This window comes from Bos javanicus, chromosome 2 (assembly GCF_032452875.1).
Source record: "Bos javanicus breed banteng chromosome 2, ARS-OSU_banteng_1.0, whole genome shotgun sequence".
In the NCBI taxonomy this organism is placed as follows: domain Eukaryota; kingdom Metazoa; phylum Chordata; class Mammalia; order Artiodactyla; family Bovidae; genus Bos; species Bos javanicus.
The window spans coordinates 124,589,092-124,600,683 of NC_083869.1; the positions used below are offsets into that span (position 1 = coordinate 124,589,092).

Consider the following 11,592-nt stretch of genomic DNA (forward strand, 5'->3'; position numbering starts at 1 on the left):
CAGAGCAGCCATCCAGCCTGCTAAAGATCTGGGCAGGTGGCAGAGCTGGCATCTGATACAAGGAGAAGAGTCAGAAGAGACACCAGCCTAGGAAGAGCTCAAGAGGCAGAGTTATGAAGAGACAGGGAGGCCTGGTGGGGGGTTGGTGAGAGACACAGCAAGGTATAAACACGCCCAAACCAGGGTCAGGGAGAGGAGGAGGCAGCAGACAGGGCAGGCGGATGAGCAGCCACACCGGAGAAGCATCGACTCCATTCTCCTCCCTGAATTTGGGGTAGGCAAACCAGGAAGTTCTGGGCCACGTACAGGGAAGATGGCATCATCACTGATGACTTCTAAAGATGGAGTCATCAGAGGTGTGGGGATCCTTAAGCCCTTCACACTCCACTCCACCTAGAGAGCTGGGATGGGAACTCTGAGATGCCAGCCCTGCTCAGGGCATGACTCCACCCGGAAGGAGGGGTTGTCGGGCATCTGCTGTAAAGACTCCCCAAGTCCCCACACTGGCTGAACTCACCCAGCAAGGGGAGGGAGGGAGCATCTGCCTGGGGACCACATATCCCCAAACTCCTGCTCACATTTCATGGAAATTTCAGAAACCACAGGCTGTTGGCTAAGAGTGCAATTCCCAGAGGCCCCTCTTGTGTATCCAGAGGGTGAACAGGCTTCCCAAGCATATCCTTGGAAGTTGGGATGGGGGAACAGGGAGTGCTTTGTGCTCTGGGATTCTGAGATTCCTGTGATCTTTTTTTTTCCAGCCCCTCATGCATGTCAGCCTTGTTCCTCACCTTTTTACTTAGTTACCCTCTCCATACCCTTCAGCTCCTCAGAGGCCTTCCTGGAATTTCCAGACCAGGTGAGACCCTCCCCGATCCCGGGTCTCACAGCTCACTCTTCCATGGCCCTCAGCACAGCTGCAAACTTCTATCTGTTGGATGACTAGTGGACGAATGTCTATTTCTCCCAGACCTAAGCTCCACGAGGGCAGGGATGGTGGATTTTCTTCCCCACCATCACATCTCAGCATCTAGTATGGATTTTTATTGAGTGAGTTAATTCTTTTCATTCCTTCACATAGAAACCCTCCCTGTTCTCAAAGGGCTTAAAAGGGCTCAGACACAACATGTCTCCTTTAATCCTCACCACCACCCCAGATGTGCTGCTGTTACATTCACTTTACACGCGAAGAAATGAGTTTCGGAAAGGTGAAGTCACTAGTCCAAATACACAGCAAGTAAGTGGCTTTGAACTCTGGATTTGCACATTGATGTGTCTGGCTTCTGGAGAAGGCAATGGCACCCCACTCCAGTACTCTTGCCTGGAAAATCCCATGGACGGAGGAGCCTGGTAGGCTGCAGTCCATGGGGTCTCGAAGAGTCGGACACGACTGAGCGACTTCACTTTCACTTTTCCTTTCATGCATTGGAGAAGGAAATGGCAACCCACTGCAGTGTTCTTGCCTGGAGAATCCCAGGGACAGGGGAGCCTGGTGGGCTGACGTCTATGGGGTCACACAGAGTCGAACACGACTGAAGTGACTTAGCAGCAGCAGTGTCTGGCTTCAGAGCCCTAGCTCTGCCGCTCACCTCCCTCCTTCTTTGTCCCAACGGCCTTCTGGATCATTTTTGCAAACCCTCCCCTGCTCTCCAAGTAGGCTGAGCTCAGGACTCATAGGCAGAATTCATCCATTCAATCACTCATTCATTCAGCCAATCAACTGACTCACTTACTGGTGGGGCTGAGCTCTGCATGCTCAAAGAACCATGGATACACTGGAGGTTTTCTTCATCCTGGCTCCCCACTGTACACACACTGCTCTTGGGACTTTGCCAGCAGAAGTCGAGCCCCAGACAGTTGCCCTGTCCCTAGCCTCCCTTTCAGTGGGGGAGGACTAAGTGCCAGGGCCTGTCATTCCCCTCCCCAAGGATGGCAGCCTAAAGCACATGTGCTGAATAACATGTGTAGTCACCGTGCTTTTGTCTCCATCATTCTCTGAGAACCCTAGGACAAGAGGATGGATAGGATTCCGCCCCCTCCTTCTATGCGATTCTTTGTCCCCCTACCCCAGGCAGCTCTGGAAAAAGTTCTGGACCTAGGGGAACAAGCCACCTTGCCTCCCTCTGAATTGTGGCTTCTTCAACTGTACACTGGAAGTGACAATGATGGGGATGCTGATGCCTATCCTACCAGGCTGCAGGAGAGGATTCAATCAGTCGGGCCCAGTGATCACATAGATGGCTGCCCCGGGAAATGTCGGCACGACACAGGGACCTAAGGGGCCCGCTATGCTGCTTGCAAGATGCACTTGACACAGGGTGATGTGGGGAAGGTTGATGGGCAGCACCCTAGCACATGCAGCCCAGAGCCTGCCCTCAGTGGACCCTCAGAAGTGAGAGGCCCTCCCCTGGCTCAGTAGGGCGGGGGGGTTCACTCATCAGCCGACCAGTCAGAGGCCCCAGGAAAGAGATTGGAGGTGGAAGTGAGCACACTGACACTTGGCTTTCCCCAGATCAGAGCACTGAGACCTCTGCCCCAGCCCCCCAGAGCACGAGTGCAGGAACCTGGGACTCCTGGAATCAGAGCTACTCCCAGGCCCACCTTAGGAAAAGCACCCCCTCACTCTCCTTCTGAGAAATCTTACTCCTCCTCCTCACACTTACTGGGTCCAGACACCATGCCAGCTGCATTTATAATGCTCTCTGAGTGCCACCTCACAAAAACACTGTCAAAGAAGACTCTATTACTTCCCCATTCTATAGATGAAGAAACTGAGGCTCAAAGAGGCCAAGCGGTTTACCCCAGTGGCAGAGCCAGTTCATGGACTACTTCCCAAGGTAAAGTGGGGAGAACCACTGACAAAGCAAAGATTGCTCCTGCCTGTGCTTGGGAAAATTTTCCCACTGGAGCTGGTGATGAGTCACTGAAAGAACAGGAAATTCTTGTGCCCTCCACTCCTCCTGGGGGAGCAAAGCTTCCCCCAAAATCATCCAAGCCAAAGCTCCCACAACACCCCAACACCACACAACACTCCAGTGTACTGTGCTCTGTCCAACAGAGACCTCCCATTCTGGAACTCATGGTCCCAGCTACAGAGACTGGGTCTCTATCCCCTAGACGAGGAAACTGAGGCAGGTGGGGTAGATGGTGGGCGAGAAGAAAGGGCCCCCAGTGTGACAGGCATCAGCAATTGGGCCAAGACCACAGTTCACATCTCCAGCCTCTGAATCCACAATCTGCCTCCTGCTCTCTGCCCTGTCTGGTGGCACCAGGCCCCAGAGAGGTTTAGGGTTGTCCCTTGGTCAGCCAGCACAGATGACCCATTTCCAGTTAACCAGGATGGGAGTTTCCTTTCAAGCCCTTTTGCCCGTGTCTGCATTGGTAGGGCTGGGTCAGGAAGACTGCTTCTGGGCAAGCCAATGATGCTTTAGACTCTCTGAGAAGGTCCCTGCACTGAACAGAGACACAGAAGAGAACTTTACTTCCTGAGATGAAAGTACAAACTCCAGTCCAGCCTAACCACATCACTTTTGCTTTTGCCAGGAAAAAAAAAAAAAAAAGACTGTTGGAGAAGAGGAGGTGAGAGAGGGGACATTTGTGAGGAGGATCCGCGGCCTCTCTGAATCACATCCAGAGCTCAGAACCAGATGGCCCCGGGGAAGGAAGCAGAGAGTGACTGGCTGGCCCACTGTACCCGGGAACCATGGCGACCCCTCAGCAGATGCACACACAAGTGTCCAGAGCCACTCTGGATGCTCTCCTCCCATGGGGGCTTCAGGGTCCGACAAGAAACAACAGTCACGTTGTCACTCGCTCTTACAGAGAGAATCACCAACTGACAGTGTGAGACAAGCACATACACCAACACTGGAACCCCAACAGATGGTCCCTAAATGTGACTTGGTAAGCGCCTGTCAGCATGATGCAGATACACAAGCGCTCCTGTGCCCTCACCTGCATATTCAGCCCACACACTGCTGTCTCGCCCGAGGCCCAGGGCACCTCGGGCATCTATGCCCACCACTACCAGGATTGTGGAGGTCCAAACACGCATCGGTACTGTCACAAACACAGAATCACGCACTCGCAAACTGTGACAGACACACAACTGTCACCAAACTGTCCCACACAGTCTGACACAGAAATAGGGGGAGGCCCACAGATTATCCAATGTTAGTTAAACGCGCGCGCGCGCGCGCGCACACACACACACACACACACACACACACGCCAGGGTCCCCCTTGCCATGGAAGGGCTCTTTCTGCTGGGCCCCGGGGCGCCCCCTTCAGGAAGCCCAGAGGCCCCGGGTGTGCGGAGTCCGAGGTCAGGGTCCCAGGTCCGCGGTCCCCACCCTCACCCTTGGGGCCTTGCCGCGCGGTCCAACCCACAGCGGACTCACCGGACGATCCCGAACATGACGAGCACGTTGCCCAGGAGCCCCACGGCGCACACCGCCGAGTAGAGCGCGGTGATGGCGATAGCCAGGGCAAGGGACGAGGCGCTCCGTGCTCCTGGCGGCCCCGACGCGTTGGCACCCGAGCTGGGGAAGGCGCTGGGGAAGGCTTCCGACGCGTTGGCGAGGAGCTGGGGCTGCAGCTCGGGGTCGCGGGAGGGGGCCGGCTCCATGGCGGCCAAGAGGCCGGACTGCGTCCCTGCCCGCCGTGCGCCCTGGGCGCAGAGACCCGGTGCCAGCAACGCGCCAAGGGAAGAGGCTGCGGCCGGGACGGGGACGAGGCCGCGGCCCCGACGCCGCCGGACGCTAAGCTCCGGCCTCCCTGCTACCTCCGCGCCTCCTCAGCCGCCTCGCCGTCCGCACCGGCCCGGCCCCCGGCTCCCGCCCGCTCTCCAAGCCGGGAGAGCTCTGAGCCCGGAGCCGCTGCGGGCTCCTCGGACGCGCCCGCCGCGCGCACCACGTGGCCCGGAGGCGGCCGCCAGCCTGCGCCCGCGACCGGGGGCGGGCGCTGCACCACCGGCTCGGAGTGGAGCCGGGGGAAACTGCCCACTCCCTCCCTAGGGATGCTCCGCCGGCTCTGGTGCGTCCGCGCGGACCGCAGCCGGGACTCACCTCCGCATCTTTCACTGCTTTGGGGGTGGGAAGGACCTGTATATGAATCCCGCCCCTCACCCCTGCGCTAACAAGCAGAGTGACCTTGAGCAAGTCACTTAACATCCCTCGACTTCATTTTCCTTTTCTGTAAAGTGAGAATAATCACACCACCTCCTTCAGAGGGTTGTTGGGGAGATTAACATGATGCGGTTAAAGAATTTAGCTCAGTGCCGGGTACACAGTAAACGCTTCATAAATAAACATTATTATCCCTTTTTTTTTTTTTTTTTTTTTGCAGCCCATTCATTTGCTCAACAGATCTTTTTTGGGTGCGGAATATGAGCCAGGTACTATTGAGGTGAATTCTCCAGGCAAGAATACTGAAGTGAATTGCCATTCCCTCAAAGGGATCTTCCAGACCCAGGGATCAAACCTGGGTCTCCTGCACTGCAGGCAGATTCTTTACCATCTGAACCACCAGGGAAGCCCAACTGAGGGGCCGCTAGTGCATAAAGCCCTGCCTCCTTACAGCCCAGTGGAGGAGAGAGATATCAATCGCAAGATCATACTGAGGAAGATCTGGTCACACACGGAGGAGAGTGAAGGAAAGCAGGGCATTCCTTTGGCAGGACCTACAAAAGCCAGGGGTCAGGACAGCTTCCCTGAGGAAATGACGCTTAAGGTAAGATGTGAAGTGTGAGGAGGAACTGACTCAGGAAAGAGACTGGGGAGGAGCATTTCAGTCAAAGAAGTCACCCATGGGGGCTTTCTGGTAGCCCCGTGGTAAAGAACTCGGCTACCAGTGCAGGAGACACAGGTTTAAACCATCCCTGATCCGGGAAGATCCAACCTGCCATGGAGCAACTAAGCCTGAGTGTCACAATTACCAAGCCAGCACTCTCGAGTCAGTACTCAGCAACAAGAAAAACCACGACAATGAGAAGTCCATGCACTGCAAGTACAGAGTAGCCGTGCAGCAACGAAGATCCAGCACAGTCAAAAATTAAAAGAAAGTGTTTCTAAATTTTTTTTTAAATCACATGTGCAAAGACCCTATGGTCAGAGGGATAAAAAGCCAGGAAGAGCAGAGGACAGAAAAGGAGTGTGGGGAGAAGGGAATGAGGAGGTGGGCAGGATCTCAAAGAGCACCTTAAGGATCTCTGTGGCTGTTATAGGCGCAGGTGGAAAGAGGCCATTTCTGACACCTTCTCTCTGACCTGACCAGCCCCAACCCAGAGCCATCCTCGTTTTGGGGGCCCCTGTCCTTCCCAGAACATTCTCCCTATTGTTCCAGCACTGTGCTGAGCCCTTTATCCAAAGCAACACTTTGACATAGATTCCCCAGTTTACAGACAAGAAGACTAATATTCTCATATGATAATTTTTATTTGGCCTCAGTTAGTTCTCCAACCAGGCATCAAACCCATGCCCCCTGCAGTGGCAGCAAGAAGTCTTAAATCACTGGACCCCCATATGGTAATTATTTCTAGCCAAGTTTGTTTCCTCCTTGGGAAGACCAGGCTTGATTGATCCCTGAACCCAGTGGAGGGCTGGGGTCACAGTGGATGCTCAGGAAATACTTGTTGGATGAATAAAGGACCCGGGTTGGAGTGGGGGGGGGGGTGGTTTGAATGGGACAATACTGGAGTTCCTGAGCTCTGGACTCTGCTGTGACACTTTTGGCCCTGTGAGTGGCTGGGTGAGGACCCCTCACTCTCTGGCTTGAGTCATCCACCTACGCACAAGACTCTTACCCTTTCCCAAAAAGAACAAAGCCAGAATTCCCAAGATCATCCTCCTCTCCATTCTTTTCTTTTTTAAGAACAGCTTTATTTGTTTGTTTGTTTATGGCTGTGCTGGGTCTTTGTTGCTGCATGGAGGCTTTCTCTAGTTCTGCTGAGTGGGGGCTACTCTTTGTTGCAATGCACAGCTTCTGACTGCGGTGTCTTCTCTTATTGCAGAGCATGGCTGTAGGCGCATGGGCTTCAGTAGTTGCGGCTTTCAGGCACAGCTGCTCCATGGCATGTGGGATCCTCCCAGACCAGGGATCAAACTTGTGTCCCCTGCATTGGCAGGCAGATTCTTAACCACTGGAAGGGGAACCAGCGAAGCTCTCCTCTCTGTTCTCTTTGTCCCTCTCAGCTGCTGGCCAAGTCCCCCTACTAGCTACAGCAGACTCCCCACCCCTCAAGGCTTTCCCACCCAACCATCTAAGGACTCATCAGGTGATTTTTTTACTCTGTGGTCATGTGTGCTGCCAAAACTCTCTCCCTTATCCCAAAAGGCCTGGTATACTCAGAGACTTTTCTGGTGCCAGAGGAAAGAAATTGGGACAGGACGCAGGAGGGCTGTTTTACTAGAGTTCCAGCCCCCTCCCAACTCCTCCAACAAGCCAAATTTTTTCCCACTTCAGGACATTTGCATATTCTATTTCTTCCACTGGGAAGGGCTCCGCCACCTCCTTAGGCTAAATGCTATTCATCCTTCAAGTTTCAGCTTAAATATCACTTCCTCCACGAAAACTTCACTGACTGCCCTCCTCCACTGCCCCATACAATTAGATCAAGCTGTCCTTATCATTTGTTCTCACAGCATCATGCACCTCTTCCTCAAAGAAATTTATCTGGATAATCACGGGATTTGTGTGCATCACCTCTACAATAGATCTCGTGCACTTCTGCACCTCCTCCTTAGTGCTTGGTGTGTGATTGACTAGAAAGCTCAATTCCACCTTTGGTGAGCTCCCTCTTTGATGAGGGAGACAGAGCATTTACAGCTTAATACAGGACCTATGAATTCTCTTAAGCAACTCAAAACCCTTTGCATAAACTCTGCAGTCACATCTTATTTGGAACTTAAGTACAGATCTCCCTCAATTACAATGGGATTGTTGTTGTTCAGTCACTCAGTCATGTCCAACTCTTTGTGATTCCATGGACTACAGCAGGCCAGGCTTCCCTGTCCTTCACTGTTTCCCAGAGTTTGCTCAAACTCATATCCAGTGAGTCAATGATGCCATCCGACCATCTCATCCTCTGTCGCCCCCTTCTCCTGCTCCCGATCTTTCCCAGCATCAGGGTCTTTTCCAGTGAGTCAGCTCTTTGTATCAGGTGCCCATAGTATTGGCCCTGAACTCCCAGCACATCCCAGCACCTCCAGGGCTTTAATCTCAGCCCTGAACTAAGGCTCACAATGGGATTATGTCCCAATAAGTCTACTGTCAGTTGAAAATATCATGGTAACTAAAAAATGTATTTAAGAGCTTCCCTCGTGGCTCAGTGGTAAAGAATCTGCCAACCAATGCAAGAGACACAGGTTCGATCCCTGGTCCGAGAGGATCCCACATGCCACAAGCAACTAAGCCCACGCACCATGATTACTGAGCCAGTGCTCTAGAGCCCGTGAGCCGCAACTACTGAGTCCACGCACCACAACTACTGAAGCCCTCGCATCCTGGAGCCTGTGCTCTGCAATCAGAGAAGCCACTGCAATGAGAAGCCTGTGCACCACAGCCAAGAGTAGCCCTTGCTCACTGCAACTAGAGAAAAGCCCACATGGCAACCAAGATCCAGCACAGCCAAAAAATAAATAAATAAAAATGTATTTAATACAACCAACCTACCGAACATTATAGCTTAGCCTAACCTACCTTAAACATGCTCAGAACACTTACATTAGCTTCAGTTCAGTTCAGTCACTTAGTCGTGTCTGACTCTTTGTGACCCCATGAACCACAGCAAGCCAGGCCTCCCTGTCCATCACCAACTCCCGGAATCCACCCAAACCCATGTCCATCGGGTCAATGATGCCATCCAACCATCTCATCCTCTGTCGTCCCCTTCTCCTCCTGCCCTCAATCTTTCCCAGCATCAGGGTCTTTTCCAATGAGTCAGCTCTTTGCACCAGGTGGCCAAAGTATTGGAGCTTCAGCTTCAACATCAGTCCTTCTAATGAACACCCAGGACTGATCTCCTTCAGAATGGACTGGTTGGATCTCCTTGCAGTCCAAGGGACTCTCAAGAGTCTTCTCCAACACCGCAGTTCAAAAGCATCAATTCTTCGGCTCTTAGCTTTCTTTATAGTCCAACTCTCACATCCATACATGACCACTGGGAAAACCATAGCCTTGACTTAGATGGACCTTTGTTGGCAAAGTAATGTCTCTGCTTTTTAATATGCTGAATAGGTTGATCATAAGTTTTCTTCCAAGGAGTAAGCGTCTTTTAATTTCATGGCTGAAATCACTATCTGCAGTGATTTTGGAGCCCAGAAAAATAAAGTCAGCCACTGTTTCCACTGTTTCCCCATCTATTTCCCATGAAGTGATGGGACCAAATGCCATGATCTTCGTTTTCTGAATGTTGAGCTTTAAGCCAACTTTTTCACTCTCCTCTTTCACTTTCATCAAGAAGCTCTTCAGTTCTTCTTCACTTTCTGCCATAAGGGTGGTGTCATCTGCATATCTGAGGTTATTGATATTTCTCCTGGCAATCTTGATTCCAGCTTATGCTTCCTCCAGCCCAGCGTTTCTCATGATGTACTCTGCATATAAGTTAAATAAGCAGGGTGACAATATACAGCCTTGATGTACTCCTTACAGTCGGGCAAAGCCAACATAAAGCCTATTGGATAATAAAGTGTTGACTATCTCACTAATTTATTGGATACTCTACTGAAAGCAAATGGCTGTGTGAACACAGGATGTTGTAAGTATACCAGCTGTTTGTCGTGATCTCCTGGCTGAGTGGGAGCTGTGGTTCACTGATGCTGTCCACACTGCATAGCACAAGCCTGGACAGGATCAAAATTCAAAATCCAAACCACAGTTTTTACTAAATGTGTAGCAGTTTTGCACTACTGTGAAGTCAAAAAATCTTAAATCAAACCGTTGCAAAGCAGAGAACATCTGTACTAGTTCCCAACTCCATTGCCTCCTTGGCTTTTGACTGTTACCAAGCAGGTCTACCGTCACCCCTAGGCATTGCATTTGAGGCCCTTCCCAGTCAGATGGCTCAGGGGGTAAAGAATCCGCCTGCAATGCAGGAGACACAGAAGACATGGGTTTGATCCCTGGGTCGGGAAGCTCCCTTGGAGGAGGACATGGCAACTCACTCCAGTATTCTTGCCTAGAAAATCCCATGGACAGAGAAGCCTGGTAGGCTTCGATCCAAAAGGGTTGCAAAAGAATCTGACATGAGTGAATGACACAGGGACCAGTCTGGTCCTACCCAGGGTTTACTGTTCCCCTTTTCTGACTCCACACCCTCTCCATACTGGGCTGGAGGGAATTTTTAAACATTACATTCCACCATGTTTTTTGAGTCCCTCTTGGGTAAGGAAATGCTATGGTGGAAAGTCACAGCTATGGTGGAAGCAAAAGACAGAAAGTTTCCCTTCAGTTCTCTGAGCCTTAGTTTTCTCATCCAGAAAGTAGAGAGAGGCAGGATTGGTGTGAGGATCTGGTGAAACAACAGATGCTGTGCCAACTGAGAAAGGGCTGCATGAGTATCAGTTATGAAACCAAGAGCATGAGTCAGACCACTGCCCTCTTAAAGGAGCTCGCAGTCAAGAAGCTGTGACAGATAAGTAAATGACCAAGTACATGAGGGACACGATTGCTAAGACACCACATATGCTATGATGGGCTGTGCCTTTGCAGAGTTTGCTTGCCATCTCTGTTTTCTCATGGGAGGATACGATGAGATGGCAACAGTCTGCAAGCTGAAAGAGGTTTCTCATCAGAACCCAGTCCTGTTTGCACCGAGACTTTCAACCTCCAGAACTATGAGACATGAATGTCTGTTGTTGATAAGCCACTCCATTATGGTACTTTGTTACAGCAACCTCAGATGACTAAGGCTCATGCCAGTGCATGTGAACTGAGCCCTCCCGACCCCGCCCCGAGGACACTGGAAGGACACATGGAAACTTGAATGGCATCTCAAAGGAGTTTCCCCAATGAACTCCCAAAGTGAACACTTTGAAGAGATCAATTCTTACTCAGATGTGAGCATTCTGGTCTACTTATCTTTAAAAGACAGTCTCATTTCTGTGGTCACAACTCATAAATGATCCCGTTGGCTCCCATTTAGAGAGAGTCGGCTGTGTGCCAGGCGCCAAGGCCAAGTGCTCCGTGGATTATCTCATTTAATTCTCGGCAGCTCTAGAAATGTGAGAGCTTTCTATTGTGGTTCCATCTGGCAGAGCTTAGGTGACATGCTGATGCCGGAGCAGGGACGTCAAGCCAGGTCTGTGTGACCCCAAAAGCCACTCCTGACAGACCTCGCTCCTGCTGCACCTCACTCCTGCTGCTCAGAGCAAAACCTAGAAAGTCAGTCCCCCCAAAACACAAGAACCGGTGGCTGCTGTCTCTGTTCAGCAGACTTTCTCCGGCTGTGAAGGACGATGAGTCATTGAACATCAGGGATTCTTAAGTCCGTCCCTGCTCTTGGTGGAGCACAGAATACACAGCCCTCCATGCCTGGACAGCCAAACAATTCAATTTTGCTTGACCCTATCCTTGACTTCAGGTCAGAACAAAGACACA

The 11,592-nt window shown here is 51.6% G+C and overlaps 1 protein-coding gene across 1 annotated transcript in view; it reads right to left on the reverse strand.

Moving 5' to 3' along the window:
• Positions 1-4,859, reverse strand: part of OPRD1 (opioid receptor delta 1) — a 40,707-nt gene extending 35,848 nt beyond the window's left edge. Inside the window, exon 1 of the mRNA XM_061390695.1 lies at positions 4,398-4,859. Coding sequence (XP_061246679.1) covers positions 4,398-4,624 — 227 coding nt within the window. The 5' untranslated portion in view covers positions 4,625-4,859. The remainder of the gene's footprint in view (positions 1-4,397) is intronic.
• Positions 4,860-11,592: the final 6,733 nt, after the last annotated feature.